Raw genomic sequence first — 17722 nt, forward strand, 5'->3', positions numbered from 1 at the left:
TTGCCATATTTTCTGTTACTGCAAAAGAAACTGCAACCTAGTCATAAATTGCCTGTAAAATTTAAAAATCAGGAGCAGTGGGTATGTGTTAGTAACGGGAGACACATATAACTTTGTGAACTTCATCTTAAGATGAAGAGAAAATGACTATTAAAATGTATCTAATCATAGCAGTACTTTCTCCCTTCAAAACATGCAGCATAACTAACCATATATTTCTTTTTTGATTTATAGATGGGACTGAAAATTCCATGCTCTACATGTCTTTCATCTATCATGTCAAACCATTCTGTCCAAAGGCTTCAACTGCTATTTTAGAGTAGGGCAATCTCAAATTGAAGGCATTCTTTCTTCTTGAGTTCTCTACTGTATTTTAGATAGTATAACATCCTTAAGTGAAATTGTCCTAACAGCTTGTTACCTAAATTCCAGGAGTATCATGCTGGTATAAAGGTCACTGTGTCAAAGGGAATTAAAGTCTTAATTAAATTTCTATATGGAAAATGTTTTAAAAGCCTTTGAATCACTTCTCCTGTAAGTGCCATCATTTCAAATAATTGTGTGCAGTAACTGAGATTTTGTCTTTCTCCTTTTCAATAAATTACATTTTAAGGCACTATTTCTATTTTTTGTCATTATTCCATTGGGAGGAAGTTACACAACCTTGTGAGTTTGTATGTATATAACATTTTGTTTTCACTTAATTTTTATGACACTTTCAACCACATTTTAATGAAAAAATTCAAATGTTCACTTCTAGCTGATGCTGGTAGATTATAAACTGAGTCTGAGATCTTTCATTTGAAGTCAACTCTTTATAGAATATTTTCAATGTGAACATGGGTGTGGCTGCAGAGAGAACAGCAGTGTAGTAGTTGTGGGTGCACTGGGAATTTGAACAACCTGGTTATACTGTTTAATCATGCAAGACATGTTGAAGCCCAATCCATTTGATTATACTTGAGTTTATAATTAGGTAGATTACAAAATAAGCATGGTAAAGGTTAACACAGGACACATAGTAACAGAGCATTCATAGTGAACTGTTTAGTGTCCTCCAAAACTCTAATGAGGAATTACTTCTCTAAATGACAATAGTTGCTTACTCTGATATCTTTAAAGCCATAGGTGACATTTACTTTCCCGGCTTTATTCTAGGATTCCCAACCAGCCCAATCTGTCATGACTCTTTAGAACCTTGTATAACCCAGGTCACAAAACACAGGTGACAAGGTCTCTTATATAACAGCTTAGAACACCTATATCAGTTGTTCTGTTTCTGACTGATTATGTATATATGTATACATAATACTGAAACATGTAATTTTTGCCTTGAAAAGTTTTTAAAAATCCACTCAGTATTAGGTCTCCTGCCTCCTCTATGTTGAGAAGTACAAGGTGCAACAACTTGTTATTCAATCTAGAGAAGGTTTGTCAACATACTCAGAATACTGGACCTGGCGGAAGTTAACAGAGGGTGCAGATTCATACGTCTTCAAAAAATGTATCTCCCGGCTTCTGTCAACATGTCAGTTCCCAAAGAATCAGCAAAACACAATTTCATGTGCTGTGAATCCTATAGGAATAATGCCATCCATTTAATGAGTGTCTCGTGAACAGTAGCACGATAAAAGTCATATTTTCTGTAGATTGAACTGTGGTACAAGACTAGAGCAAACTTGTCTTTAAAAACTGTCCCATGAGAGAGAAAGTTCTGTTTTTAAGACAAGAGCAAACTGTTTCTGGTATTTTTTTCTTTAGCTAAAGCAGAATGGGGAAAAAATGAATTTACCATCTGTAAAATAAATATCAGGAATTTGCCTGACATGTATCATATTAAAAATGCCACCTGTAATAGGTGCCATAACCTCATTAAGTTTGAAATAATCTATTGTTAACCTCCAAGAAGCTATTTTAAAGACCAAATGAGGAGGTGGAATAATGATATAATTCACTATCTTTTAGTCTTTGCGTCTTTTAGTGTTCAACAGCTGTAATTCCCCCAGAAATGCAAATTATGATTTTATGATAGAAAGAGACACAAGAATGGCTTCTAGATAGCATTTTTTACCTCCTTATTCCACAACTCAGGGGGATAATATGGGGATTAGAGAAGTGTCTAAATGTATCCAGTCAAACATTACACTCTGAACTGATGACTTATCATAAACGGTTTAGAATATCACTAGGCTTGAAAGGAGGCAAACTCAGGTGGCAACACAAATTATTACTAGATTCAAAGAAATCTCAACATGAACAATAGATTATCAGGACATTTCTCCATCCAACTAATGAGTGATAAGACAAAGCATGGATCTCAGAGTCTGTAATAAGATCACATAGTTCCTTTAATCCAGGTAAATGCTTCAAATTCATAATCTGAAGGCAAGTACCAGAGTTGGAAATATGATGTTGTTGTATGATCTTTCTTATAGAACTTTGACGTTCCTTTCATTCCAGGAATATAGCTCCATAAATTGATTCTAATTTGTAAATAGCAGGTGGGGTGAATCATCACTCGCTCTGATAGCAACTTGAGCCAGAGTTTTGTTCAGCAAATTATGTTCGCTAGAAAATTTTTGTATTGCTATAACAAAAACCAGCTTGATAACACAACCATTAAATTTTCCCAAGGATATAATAATGAGCCTCACACAGAGATCACATCTGGTTTGACCATTTCTCATGAAATAATTGCCCCATTCACTATATCTCTGAAATTTTTAATTATCACCTTGCTTTGGAGTTTACCAGTTATCACTAAGTTTGGTGACACTAGTCTCGTTCCATTTTCCCTGAAGTAGGAAATGCAATTTCAATAATTTGCACCTCCAACTAGAGTTTTCAGTCAACTGTAGTTAGGCAGTAAATATTTTTGTAAGAGTTTATCCTTCATGGAAAAGTTTAAAGGAAAGGCATTGACGCTTTTACTATAGACAGGGGGAATTGATGGACCATTCTTACTAGGTACAGCTTTTTACAGATGCTTAAATGTTTCCGTTTTGATTGTGGTTACCAAACTGACCTCTAGAACTTCACAAATAATACAAGTGAGTAAAAGAAATGATTGTGAAAATCTTTTTGAGAGCGAACTGACAAATGTATGCATTCCTCTTCTGCTACTCCTTCCATTCCATTGTTGCATGTAGAAAGGAATGCACAAGTCACATGTAACCAAATATTGAGACTCTAGAAGGTTGGTGTGTAAGATCTCCTAATTTTTTAACATGGTCTAAAATGGAGATCAGTACTGGTTGTTCATTGGAAGGACTGATGCTAAAGCTGAAACTCCAATACTTTGGCCACCTCATGTGAAGAAGAATAAACAAAATTTGTCTCTGAGATTTCAGTGCCTCTTTGAATGTGTATCCTTCTCCTGTTATTGTACTTTGTCTTCTGCTTGTAATAAAGTGTCCTGTTAGTAAAACCTGTTTGGGTCCTCTGAATTCTTTTCAGTTCAGTTCAGTTGCTCAGTCATGTCCGACTCTTTGCGACCCTATGAATCACAGCACGCCAGGCCTCCCTGTCCATCACCAACTCCCGGAGTTCACTCAAACTCATGTCCACAGAGTTGGTGATACCATCCAGCCATCTCATTTTCTGCCGTCCCCTTCTCCTCCCGCCCCCAACCTTTTCCAGCATGAGAGTATTTCCAGTGAGTCAACTTGTCACATGAGGTGGCCAAAGTATTGGAGTTTCAGCTTCAGCATCAGTCCTTCCAATGAACACCCAGGATTGATTTCCTTTAGAATGGACTGGTTGGATCTCCTTGCAGTCCAAGGGACTCTCAAAAGTCTTCTCCAGCACCACAGTTCAAAAGCATCAATTCTTCAGCGATCAGCTTTATTCACAGTCCAACTCTCACATCCATACATGACCACGGGAAAAACCATAGCCTTGACTAGACGGACCTTGGTTGGCAAAGTAATGTCTCTGCTTTTTAATATACAATCCGAGTTGGTCATAACTTTCCCTCCAAGGAGTAAGCGTCTTTTAATTTCATGGCTGCAATCAGCATCCACAGTGATTTTGGAGCCCAAAATATAAAGTCTGACACTGTTTCCACTGTTTTTCCATCTATTTCCCATGAAGCGATGGGACCAGATGCCATGATCTTTGTTTTCTGAATGTTGAGCTTCAAGCCAACCTTTTACTCTCCTCTTTCACTTTCATCAAGAGACTTTTGAGTTCCTCTTCACTTTCTGCCATAAGGGTGGTGTCATCTGCATATCTGAGGTTATTGATATTTCTCCCAGCAATCTTGATTCCAAGATTATATATTCCAAGAAATAGATGTTTTTCTGGAACTCTCTTGCTTTCTCCATGATCCATCAGATGTTGGCAATTTGATCTCTGGTGCCTCTGCCTTTTCTAAAACCTGCTTGAACATCTGGGAGTTCACGGTTCACATATTGCTGAAGCCTGGCTTGGAGAAGTTTGAGCATGACTTTAGTAGCGTGTGAGATGAGTGCAATTGTGTGGTAGCTTGAGCATTCTTTGGCATTGCCTTTCTTTGGGATTGGAATGAAGACTCACATTTTCCAGTCTTTTAGCTATCAAAAATGGAAGGTGATTACTGTGCAATGTCCACCTCTGAGTAATATATAGAGAATAAAAGAAGGCAGAAATTATCTCCAAGTTCTCTCTCATCTCCTGCTTCTCATTTTAAAAATTCTGCCTCAGCAGGGGCTAAAACTCCACATTTTTCAGTAGCAAAAACCAATTATTCCATAGCTTCTTAGAAAACCATTTTTTATACTCTAGTATGTAATTACATTCAAGCTCAAAAGCAGTGATTCTGCATTGGTGAAGGCCCAACCATAGAGAAGAGGAAGAAAGTAGGCCACATACTGTGCTTCCACCATAGCTCAGATGGTAAAGAATCTACCTGCAATGCAGGAGGCCTGGGTTTGATCCCTGGGTAGGGGAGATAGCCTGGAGAAGAAAATGGTAACCCACTCCAGTATTCTTGCCTGTAAAATCCCATGGACAGAGGAGCCTGGCAGGCTACAGCCTTGGGGTTGCAAGAGTCAGACATGGATTAGCAACTAAACCACTGCCACTAGGGGACATTCTGAGTGCTCCCCAGGTGGCACTAGTGGTAAAGAACCCACCTGCCAGTGCAGAAGACATTAAGAGACACTGGCTCTATCCCTAGGTTGGGAAGTAGGGAATCACCTAGAGAGGGAAATGGCAACCCACTCCAGTATTCTTGCCTGGAAACTCCCATAAATGAAGATTGGTGGGCTATAGTAACTGGGGTCACAATAGTTAAACATGATTTAGCAACTAAATAAACATCTCCACATCAAAATGAATTACCACAAAATATTCATATTCCAGGCTAAGGGGAATAATAGCACTAGTACCTGAGAGAACTTTCTCACATTCCCTGTCAAGTTCTTCCTTCTCTCAGATAACAGGTAGTCTAGTTTACCTCATCAGATATTAACTACTCATCGATTCTAATGATTCTATTTATGGGGGACAGTATATTGCATTATATTTTGTGTCCACTTACTATCATTCAATATTATTTATAAAAAATTCATCCATGTTGTTTTCTGTGACAGTAGCTCATTCACATTAATTATAATATCTCATTGCATTGTATACCACAATTTATTTATACAAAATACTATTAATTCACACTTATGTTGATTTTAATTTGGAGCATCAACAATAACGTGGCTGAGAACCTTGTGTAAATGTTTTAGAGCATGTGTGTGTGTGCGTATGTGCCTGCTGTGTTCAAGGTCGCTTCCAACTCTTTGCAACCCTATGGACCATAGCCACTGGGCTTCACTCTCCATTAGCCATTTCTTTCTCCAGGAGGTCTTCCAACCCAGGGATATAAACCGGGTCTCCTATAATGCAGGTGAATTCTCTACTACTATAAAAATTTCTGTAAATATTAACATTCTTTATCATTACTTTTCATTCCTTTGTTTTTGCAGACATTTTGTATTACGTGAACCATGGACTTCCAGATGTTCAAGCAGGTTTTAGAAAAGGCAGAGGCACCAGAGATCAAATTGCCAACATCCGCTGGATCATGGAGAAAGCAAGAGAGTTCAAGAAAAACATCTATTTCTGCTTTATTGACTATGCCAAAGCCTTTGACTGTGTGAATCACAATGAACTGTGGAAAATTCTGAAAGAGATGGGAATTCCAGACCACCTGACCTGCCTCTTGAGAAACCTGTATGCAGGTCAGGAAGCAATAGAACTGGACATAGAACAACAGACCGGTTCGGAAAAGGAGTACATCAAGACTGCATGTTGTCACCCTGCTTATTTAACTTATATGCAGAGTACATCATGAGAAACTCTGAGCTGGAAGAAGCGCAGGCTTGAATCAAGATTGCTGGGAGAAATATCAATAACCTCAGATATGCAAATGATACCACCTTTATGGCAGAAAGTGAAGAAGAACTAAGGAGTCTCTTGATGAAAGTGAAAGAGGAGAGTGAAAAAGTTGGCTTAAAGCTCAACATTCAGAAAACTAAGATCATGTCATCCGGTCCTATCACTTCATTGCAAATAGATAGGGAAACAGTGGAAGCCATGGTTGACTTTATTTTTGGGGGTTCCAAAATCGCTGCAGATGGTGACTGCAGCCATGAAATTAAAAGTCACTTACTCCTTGGAAGGAAAGTTATGACCAACCTAGACACCATATTAAAAAGCAGAGACATTACTTTGTCAACAAAGGTCCATCTAGTCAAGGCTATGGTTTTTTCAGTAGTCATGTGTGGATGTGAGACAAAGACTGTAAAGAAAGCTGAGCACCAAAGAATTGATGCTTTTGAACTGTGGTGTTGGAGAAGACTCTTGAGAGTCCCTTGGACTGCAAGGAGATCCAACCAGTCCATCCTAAAGGAGATCAGTCCTGGGTGTTGATTGGAAGGACTGATGTTGAAGCTGAAACTCCAATACTTTGGCCACCTGATGCGAAGAGCTGACTCATAGGAAAATTCCCTGATGCTGGGAAAGATTGAGGGCAGGAGGAGAAGGGAACGAGAGAGGATGAGATGGTTGGATGGCATCACCGACTCAATGGACATGAGTCTGGGTAAACTCCAGGAGTTGGTGATGGACAGGAAGACCTGAAGTGCTGAGGTTCATGGTATCACAAAGAGTTTGACACGACTGAGCAACTGAACTGAACTGTATCATAATTCTTTTCATTTCAGTCATTCTGATGGTTGTGTCATGATATTATTAGGCACCTTTAATTTGCATTTTTCTGAAGATTGATGATGTAGAGTACTTTTCATATTTTTATTGACAATTAATATAACTTCTTTTGTGAAGTCCCCATTCAGGTCTATTGCCTACAATATCAGCTGCATTTGTTACTGAAATATGCTTAATTAAATTTTGAGCAAGTTCGGGACTGGATTCAGACAAAAATTTATGCTTGGTCATGCCAGGTTTGGGACATTAATTAGATACTCAATGTGGGGGTCAAGAATGTAGTTGAGAGCATGAGTCTGGAGTTCAGGAAACAAGTATGTTTGGAGACATACAAGTGAAAGTTCTGAGGCTGAGGATGGAATTGAACAACATCAACCAAAGTAAGGCTAAAATCTAGGGTACTCCAACCTTTTAACTTTTGGAAAAGTAGAAAATGCCAGTAGAGAGACTTCAAAGAATTGCCTAGTGAGGTAAGAGAAAAACCAAGCCTTATCAGGTTTAGAATATCAAATGAAATGAAGTGTAATATTTCAAAAATTAAGAAATAGTCAACTCTACCCCATAGCACTGAGAGGTTGGCTAAAACAAGCCAATTAGTAAAATAAAAGTTGTTGGTGATCTTCAAGAAAGCAGTTCCCATAGGGGTAAAATTGGGATTGGAGCAGGTTAAAGAGAGAATAACATGTGAAATAATGGACATGGCCATTTGGATCCTCCTTTTATGATATTTGTTATAGAATAACCTAAAGAACCTGAGAAAGACTTTGATGCTGGTAAAGATTGAGGGCAGGAGGAGAAGAGCACAACAGATGATAAGATAGTTCGATACCATCACCAACTCAATCTACATGAGTCTGAGCAAACTCCAGGAGAGAGTGAAGGACAGCGAAGCCTGGCATGCTGCAGTCCACGGGGTCACAAAGAGTTGGACATGACTTAGTGACTGAACAGCAACAACAACCACCTAAAGAACTCTCAAAGATGGAATTTTTCTTTAAAGATAAGAAATGTTGTGCCTAAGTACAGCTTCACTTGATCCTGAAGTGAAGAAACCATGGAGGATGCAGGAAAGATGAAATTAGACAAGTCATTATGTGAACTGAAGGGAACTGAATCATGTATAAAAATGTAGGATTTGACAGACAGATAATTCATGGCAATGAAATAATTACTCCACAGACAGAGACAATGGATATCAGAGCTTTGCATAAGTTCTAGTCTCTTGGGCATTAATGGCTAAAATCACACAACTCAGCTCCTTCTGATTGTAACACTAGCCCTTGCTGCACTGGTGTCAGTGAAGTCAGAAACGAGATTCAACCAGGAACAACTATCATGCACCATATAGTGCACTTTTCACATGAAAACTTCAATAAAACACCTTAAATTGACTGTTTATAAATGTAGAAATGGAATCTCTTAGAGACTAACTTACACAGCACCACTTAGCTCCCACACTGTAGAGCTATGATTCAGATATCACATTTGAGGGTTTGTTTTTTTTTTTTGTATAGGATGACCATAAAATTTAACATCCGATGCTGGGTACTTTCGAGAGTGAAAGGAACAAGTATGATTGTTTAACTTAGTTAACAGGTATAAACCAAGACTTTCTAAGGACATACGCAGCATAGGCTCACTCTATCTTTTCTCTCTACTTTTTGATATCCTTTGGTATTCAATTCAAAGAATTCTATTCAATTTTAATTTTCCACAGCTATTTTTAATATCAAAGATAAATTTAAATTAACAATAAAGAGACCAATTTCATTTTAAAAAATATAATAAAGACAAGAAAACTTAAATATGCCTAAGGATTAATTTATTGAAATGACTGGCTAGGAAATAGATTCTGAAAGAAATAATAATAAGCACAATTCCAGAAATGATTTTTATACATATTTTGATATGTTCATGATATTTCCAAGTTAAAATTGAACTTTTATGCTAATGTTGAATTAAAATTTTGAAAATATATAGTTTCTGACTCAAATTCAAATTAAGATGAAAAAGCATAAAATAAATAAAGGAATAAAGTTTCATTTTTTGTTCCATGTATACTCATTTAAAAATTATCTTAGGAGCATGATGCAAGGATTGAAAAGTTGCCATATTTCCAGTCGCAGTCAATTCTGTGGAACAGAGAACAAATATAGATTTAGTTATATGTTATCGCTCTTCATCTCACCCCAATTGCAATTTTGGTGTGACTTTTTCATAAAAGAAATCTTATCACAAAAACACCATGCTGTGCCCTATCTTAAAGGTTATAAAAATTCCTCTAGGACCAAATATTGGCTCACTTGGAATCATTTTATTAAAATGTCTGCTGAATCATGATCACAAAAGGATTTGTCTCTTAAGAATATCAAAACTATAACCTATCCCCCTTTTAAATCCCATATCTGGACTGTGAGATTGTATTTTGACTTATGAATTAAAAGATAATATAAATTTTAAGTGAGATAAAACAATTGAACCTCATAATGACTAGATTAGAAATGTGAATGCAGTTGATCTTTAAAATAAGCTCTAACAGGTTTACATAAAAGTACAAGAAATTATTTTCAGTTTTTTCTATAAATGATGACAATCAATAATAAGGATACAGGCAATTGAAAGAAAACCAATCAAATCTGTCAACACCATATACATATAGTTTTGCATTATTTGAAATATAACAGATACATAATTTCAGGTCAGTAAATAACAGTCAATCATTGAGAATAAATTTATAATTAATCTTTAAACTGGTATACTGATGGAAATTGCTACTATTGGGGCTTATCCAGGAAAATGAAATGCAAAAGATATTAACTATAAAAATGATCAGTCTGCCTCCAATCTCCTAAAGCTTACCAAAAGTAAGGAGGGGGCATTCACTTTGAAATCCTCTTAGACCTTAAAAATTAAAAAAGAAAAATAATAATAAATGAATGAATTATACAATTCTTGCCTTTTGGCAAGAAATTTTTCCCTGAGTATTGAAATAAGCATCTCAGCATTTTTCCCTCATATGCTCATATATCAAAAACAAGATGTGAAATGAGTCATATGGTGAAATAATTGTGCATAAGGAAAACTTCAGAATTGTAGAAAATAGCAAACCTTCTTAGGTTTGTTATTCTTAGCCAAATGAGATTATCAAATTCAATTCTGGCTTTATTGTACCTTAATCCCCTTCATCTAAGTTCTCAACAGACCAATTAAATAAATCACAGTCCGTGATATTATTTCTTCCCAATACTCAGTTTCTCCTACACAGAAAGAACAATTACATCAGAATCTCCATGGGTAAGCCTAGACATTGGGATCTGGTGGTGGAGGGGAGATGAAGGTTCTCCAGCTTATTCTATTTATAACTAATGCTGAGAATCATTAATCTCTACGCTTATTTTGGAACGATTTATTATTCATTTTTTTGTAGGGCTCTTAATTACTCTAATATCATACAAACATCAGAAGTTAAACAGCACAGTTAGTAAATTTAGACTTACAGTAATAGGGAAGGGTCCCTGGACAGGACCGGGTACAGGCTCCTGGTACAGCAGAAAGGCCTGGATGGGCATATCTCTCTGGGGATAGGGCACTGCTTTCTGGGGAACAGACAGAACTTTGGGCTGAGAAAGAGACAGCACAGACTGAGGAGGAAACATGACGGTTGGAGGAAGAGGCTGGGGAAGCTGGTGCATCCAAGCCTGGAGCAGAGGCAGAGGAAGGTGCAGATTTTCAACATCAGTGAGAGTCAGGCTCTGGCTTTCAGTAAAGGGCTCAACTGGATATTTAGGGAAGGGCATTTCTTTGTGCTTAGGAACCATAGTCTCCTTCGCTTTGGGGACTCCCATTATTTCAGGCTGAAAGAAAGGCGGCACCACCACGGGGTTTTGAGTAAGAGGCAGGATGTTTTGTGGGATGCTGTAAGGGACGGGCCCAGTGAAGGGGTAGACTAGAGACTGTGTCTGGGCAAAGGGGTAGATTTTATCCTGGAGTTCATCCTGGAAAGAAGGGAAAAAAATCTTTGAGTCCATAATCCATTTATAATTGTTATTCATGATGAATTATGCTCCTCTTTTAAAAACACAATTCAGTGAAGAGAGAGAAAGAAAATCTTCCATTTGGTTTAGTTAAGAAAATGTTTGGGGTCATATGAAGTCTAATGAGTAAAACCCTCAGTGAAGGATTTCTCATTAACCCACTTCCTTCACAGGTGAAATCAGAGAGTCAAGTGAAATCGGGGTTTGGAGATTTCAACACTTATTCTACCTCTTCCTGAGTTGCCTGCAGAGTAGTAGCTATATACTTTGGATAATAGTTCAAACTGATTTCATATAACGAAGGAAAATCTATTTTAAAAAGACTTAAAAAGTTACTCTGAGGTTTATTTTTGTTTGTTTTAATGAAAACTAAGTCTTAATATGTGTTTTTTTTTTAATTCAAGGAGTTCCTTAACAATAGCCAACTTCTAACACTACTTCTCTTGGTAGAAGGTGGTAATCTTGAGTCTTTAAAGGCATCAAGTTGTAAATTCATTTTGATTCATAAAATATTTGGCCTAAGTGACAAACAATCAAACTTCAATTCTAAAACAGGAAAGCTTAAATATTACAATTAGATAAATATGTTACCACAAGAGTAATTTAATGACAGAATTTTATGTTGTCCCCAAATCCTTATTTTTAAGCAAGTTCTGCTATTTAATAACTATGTGGTAGCGTCACATATTTGCATACTCAATTGTTCTGTACCTCACTTCTCTCATCTGGGTAATGGAAATACATTTTAGAACTCCACACATTCATAAATGTGAGTATGAAAGCTATCAAATGTAATGAAAAACCATTGAATATTCACCGTGTGCCAGTTCATCAACTCGGGGTAATTATGAATACTCTCAGTTTACAAGTGGAAAAAATTGATGTACAGAGAAACGTGGAGCCAAGGTTATACAGCTGATAAATGACCAAATGAGAATTAGTGCCACACTGTCACCCTACCGTCTTTCATCAGCATATCCATCAATAGAATAAGGGGATCACAGTCCCTAGTCTGGAAATGTTCTTACTAATATGCAGTTATTAAAACCAGGTATACCATTAGTAAAACGAATATATCAATAGTTATTCTTAGGTATTTATTCTACACTCTTAAATTTGATTGTATGTTTAAAAATGTGTTTATATCTTTAAAATATTTTCATTTTGTCAAAGTTTTCATTTCTTACACTGACATTAATATTACCATTCTTTAGACTGAACATAATTATTATAAATCTTTTTATATGTTATTTATGTTTCATAATACTTTTCAAAATATACTCATAATGAACAAATTACCTCTGCTTGCTGCTGTCCCTCATTTGGAAACTTCTCAATTTTCTGCTAAAAAAAAAAAATCACACATAAGGAAATGCTATTTATAAAAATCAAACATGAAATTTTAAAAAATGTATGTTTAAATATGAAGGTTTTACCTTATTGATGTGTGTAATAGATTCCTTTGGAAAAATAAAAATAAAATCAGGTTTAGCTTTAAAGAAAAATTCTTGTCAACATAAATCAGAAAATGAAGACATATAATAGGTTAATATGGACAGCTCGTTTGATAATATCATTATTTTATGGCTGAAAGTTTATGTTCCACTATTCTGAATAAGGCTGTTGTATAAAAAGAAAGATGATGCAGTCAAGAAAAAGAAGATTGGAGAGCATAGTACCAAAAGAGGCATTTAATAGATGCTAATTGGGCTTCCCAGGTGGTGCCAGTGGTAAAGAACCTGCCTGCCAATGCAGGAGACATAAGAGATGCAGGTTGAATTCCTAGGCCCTGGAGGAGGAGGAGATGACAACCCACTCCAGTAGTCTTGCCTAGAGAATCCCATAGACAGAGGAATCTGGGAGGTTACAGTCCATAGGGTCATACAGACCTGGGCAGGGCTGAAACAACTTTGCATGCATACATGTCTCTCAATCACCCTGTTCTCTCCTTAGGACAACAAATGATCTCTAATATTTTCATCTGGTTCTAAAAGAATAATAGTCATTGAAAATATATAATAATAACCACTAATGCACTTGTTATTCATAGTTCCCTGGTTATGTTTAGGCTTCTAATGAATTATAAGAAACACATACCCTCCTATAAGGATCTTGTGACCTTTGTGAAGAGACAAAGTATATTGATGTACTATTTAACCAACAGCTGATTACAAACCCAAAAAGAATGGCATAGGGTTATTATCTACCTCACTCTACCAGGCAGATTTAGGACTACACTCATTCTCACTGCCTCTTATTTACTAGATTGCTATTACAATAATAAAATATGTCTATTTGCATGTATGCCCACAATTTACAAAGGGCATCCCTCTTTCCAGTTCGTACTGCAGTTCCTAGTCAGATTCTGAGACAGAAAGTGCTCAATAAATGCCAAAGCATGGAAGGAGGTTAACATAGAGAGTTCAAGACAGAAAAGAGGACTGTGCAGTTCATTAAGGAAAAAAAGCAGGGCACAGTGACACAATTTCAAATAACAAACCCATTAGAAATTACTAGAATATTAAACCTTTTAGACATTTATTCCTTTAAAGTATATACAGTGGAAATGGACAATAGTTACCAGTTAGTAGGTAGCTTAAAGCACACTGGAGTGGGTAGCTTATCCCTTCTCCTGCGGATCTTCCTGACCCAGCAATTGAACCGGTGTCTCCAGCATTACAGCCAGATTCTTTACCAATTGAGCTATTAGGGAAACCTTGACTGCCCAGCTGCTGCTGCTAAGTTGCTTCAGTCGTGTCCAACTCTGTGCGACCCCATAGACCAGCCCACCAGGCTCCGCGGTCCCTGGGATTCTCCAGGCAAGAACACTGGGGTGGGTTGCCATTTCCTTCTCCAATGCATGAAAGTGAAAAGTGAAAGTGAAGTCGCTTAGTCGTGTCCGACTCTTAGCGACCCCATGGACTGCAGCCCACCAGGCTCCTCCATCCATGGGATTTTCCAGGCAACAGTACTGGAGTGGGTTGCCATTAATGTAACACAAACAGATAATACAGTGTTCTAGTGTTCTAAATTTGGGAAATTGCCTCTGAATGAACACTATCTTACCTCACTGCTTGAAAAGCTTTCCACAGTCTGTAAAGGAAAAATAAAAATTGACAATTAGCTGAGTCTTCTGCTGGATCATCAGAGACTGTTACTATTTTACAGTTAAATTAATTTTTTTCTTTGTATAAAAATATCTTACCTCACCGGATATATTGAGTTCTTCCTTCTAAAGAGAAAGAAAAAACACTTTAGTTCCCACAGTCAACTCATTATTAAATATTTTTCATACCTACTTTTTACTTGCTTTATTCAGAGCTATCTATTTCTCAAATCTGAAAAATAAAAATGTTATATGTCTTTTGGGAGTCTTTTAAATTTAGTAACTTTCATTGGTGTATTTTTGTTTTACCTTAATGAAAAGTTTGTATGGATAACAGAAAGGGAGTTATTTAATTTTTACTGAACACTTTTTATTATAATTATGAACATATTTATTATTTTTGTCTGATATGTCATCCTCTAGAGTATCATCCTGTGTTGAATAGGCACAGGTAAACCTAGCATCCTACAGTAAGAGATACAAATATTTCATTACTGGAATAAGATATATTTATCTAGATTGTATATGCATGCAATTGTATTTGTGCAATATTACTCATTTTTTGTTCTTATGTGTGTTTCTTCTTGTTGGTCTGTTGCTTATTGGTTTATTTTCTTTTCCTTTATGGATTGATGGTACAGATGGCACAATACTATAGAAAGCATTTCACCCAAAGTCGTGGTCCTATAAGATACTGTTGAGGTAGAAGATGAACGTAAATGACTTTCTTAGCATTAAAAAAAAAAATCTGAGATTGTGCATTATTTATACATTTACGATGTTGGTAATGCGATTTTCTACACATGGGCACACAGTACTAGTCTTATTTATTTCAACATTTTTTTCTGTATTTACCTTTCTTGCAAGGGCCAGAGCCACCAGGCAGGCAAGGATGAGGACCTTCATGGCTCTCAATTCCTGTGAATGGGAAGATGAAGAAGCAGTATATTACTCGTCAATCTATTTTCTTATTTAAGTAGAATTAAAAGGAACCAAAGATAGTGTATGATAAAAATGTCCAAGCCTCCATGCTTCCAGGGGAGCGCAGGTTTGATCCCTGGTCAGGGAACCAAGATTCTGCAAACCTCATGGCAAAAACAAAAAGCCCTGTATTTTACAAAAGTATTAGTAGACATTTTATCATATGACCAAGGTTAAAATTTACTCTGACTCCTTAATCTTACATTTCAAGTTAACGTTTCACTGCCAGCCATTCAGATGTTTTCAGCTAACAGCCTATATCCTACTTCACTCTTTTTCATCTCATTCACAGTACTTATGAGTGTTTTTTTAAAAGACAGAAAAGAAGTTACAAATATTTACAGAAAAATTAAGTGATTGATTCACTTATTAAAAAATATTTATTTAGTAATTTTTATTGCCAGATATTGCTTAGATTCTGGGATTAGAGCAGTGAACAAAATATTAAGGTTTCAGTTCTGTTGGAGACTCAGTTTTATTGAGGGGAATCTGATCAAGCAAAATGTATATGAAGAAGAAGGTCATACTTTATTTTTATCTTTACTAAGCTGATTTTCATGAATGCTTGTCTTATTCATATCTTTTATTTCCAGTAAGACTTCTGTTTCATTTTAGCATTTCTTCTATTTGTTCTGCTGATCCAGATGTTTTCTTGGCCTGATTGGATTGTTTCTTCTCTACTCAGTCTTCATCCCCACATGCCTAATGTCATCTCTCCTTTGTCCCACATAATTTTAGAGATCATACACTATGCTTATTTTCTCTACATAGAACTGTGTACTTATCTCTTGGTCATTTACCAGGGTGTCAGGTTCTCTTGCCCAGACTCCACTTTAGACTACTTCTCCTTGAGCATAAAATAAAATACATTATTGTTTTTGACCAAAATGTATTAAACACTTTGTTTTGTTGCATTTTTATAAGTTCTTGAAACAAAAAGTTCGTGCCACCATCTCTTAACACACATCTTCAATTCCAGATTTTCAAACTAAAGTAAGAAATTTTTTCTATATTTTTCTCATGGATGCTAATTCTTAATTTGTTTTACTTTATCCAAGATGTCTATAAATTTCTAAATAAATTTTTATTCTCAAGAATTCAAAAAAAGAGTATAATATGCTGAGCTCATTACATGTAGGGAGGATATTATTATTACATTTTGTTTATTTTATAATTAGCATTTTATATACCAGTTTTTAAGCCATTTCATTACTGACTACTATACTTTGACCTGTAATTTCTGTCAGGTCACATTTTTCATTGTTTTTGTTTCCTGGTACTCTCTGTCCAACATAGAATTTTTTTACAAAGTAAAATACTTTCTCTTTAATTTACTTCTGTTTTTCATTTATCTATTTTAATATCTTTGAAATATTATAAGCTAAATGATAAACTGGAAATTTGGATGTTCTGAGCAATTTTGATAAATACCCTCTTCTTTATAAATACTATTTATAAACATTTCAAATATCACATGTATCCTAACAACCCTCTTTATCTCTTGACTAAATATGCTACCTCTATAAACTTTTTGTTTGTAGAGCTTCTTCAGTAATAATTATTCAAATCCCCATAGTATAAATTAAATGTGCTTGCCCTATGGCTGAGGTAGGTTTCATCAAACTGAAAATATTTAATTCAAGAAAAGATCTTTTAATACAGCCTGTTAACTAGTCTTGTGCTAAAGAAAATAGCAACCACTGTTACTACATCTTATTAGATTCCTAAAACATGTGCAGTCACTATAATTTTTATCAAATCTTTATAGTCACTTCCATTTTTTAACATATTTGCTGAAAATAGTGTAAACCTTATTTTAAACACCCTTATTTTTAAGATATATTTTAAGCAATTATGCTCTTTCTACATTTTAACCTAGTCTGAAATAAAGATGGGTAGCAGATACACTGAAATTATATCTGAGATTCTTACCTTTTTCCCAAAATAGAGGACAAGAAGTGAAGGAGGAGCTGAATGGATAATGTTCTGATTTTGTGGCTGTTTATATATAGTATTTAATGGCATGCTAATTTTGTGGTTTGAAATAAAACCAATAGTGAATTTGAATTCCTAGAAATCTGCTTGATTAGAAAATGAATTCTTCCTATTTTTCTGTCCCCAGAAATTCTGGGGAGCATTTTAAAGGGAATAATTCACAATCTGATAAAGGAAATGAAATTGTCCAGTAGCTACAGACCTTGGCTGGGACACACGAAAGTTTTGGCCCAGTCCCTAAATTATCGTAACCACAATGAGGTCTCTTTAGTATTTGGTGGGTCTTTGAGATCTTGGGGTAAATTCCAGTACATACCAGAAATACACAGGCCACACAAAGAACACAATTTCATGCTAACCTGAATAGTTGCTAGTGTTTATGCTATAATGGAGAAAGTGACAAGCT

General features: G+C 35.9%; 1 protein-coding gene across 1 annotated transcript; it reads right to left on the minus strand.

Moving 5' to 3' along the window:
* Positions 1-9116: 9116 nt before the first annotated feature.
* Positions 9117-17346, minus strand: CSN2 (casein beta). Its single transcript, XM_088836084.1, has 9 exons — positions 17254-17346; positions 15196-15258; positions 14440-14466; positions 14301-14327; positions 12671-12694; positions 12534-12578; positions 10698-11195; positions 10060-10101; positions 9117-9332 (listed from the first exon to the last, which is right to left on the minus strand). The coding sequence occupies exons 1-8, from the start codon at positions 17344-17346 to the stop codon at positions 10096-10098; spliced, it is 783 nt and encodes a 260-aa protein (XP_088692210.1). The 3' UTR covers positions 9117-9332; positions 10060-10095.
* Between the last annotated feature and the right edge of the window lie 376 nt (positions 17347-17722).

The sequence above is a fragment of the Moschus berezovskii genome, chromosome 5 (genome assembly GCF_049115385.1).
Source record: "Moschus berezovskii isolate FMDL1 chromosome 5, NW_MosBer_1.0, whole genome shotgun sequence".
Taxonomy (NCBI): Eukaryota; Metazoa; Chordata; class Mammalia; order Artiodactyla; family Moschidae; genus Moschus; species Moschus berezovskii.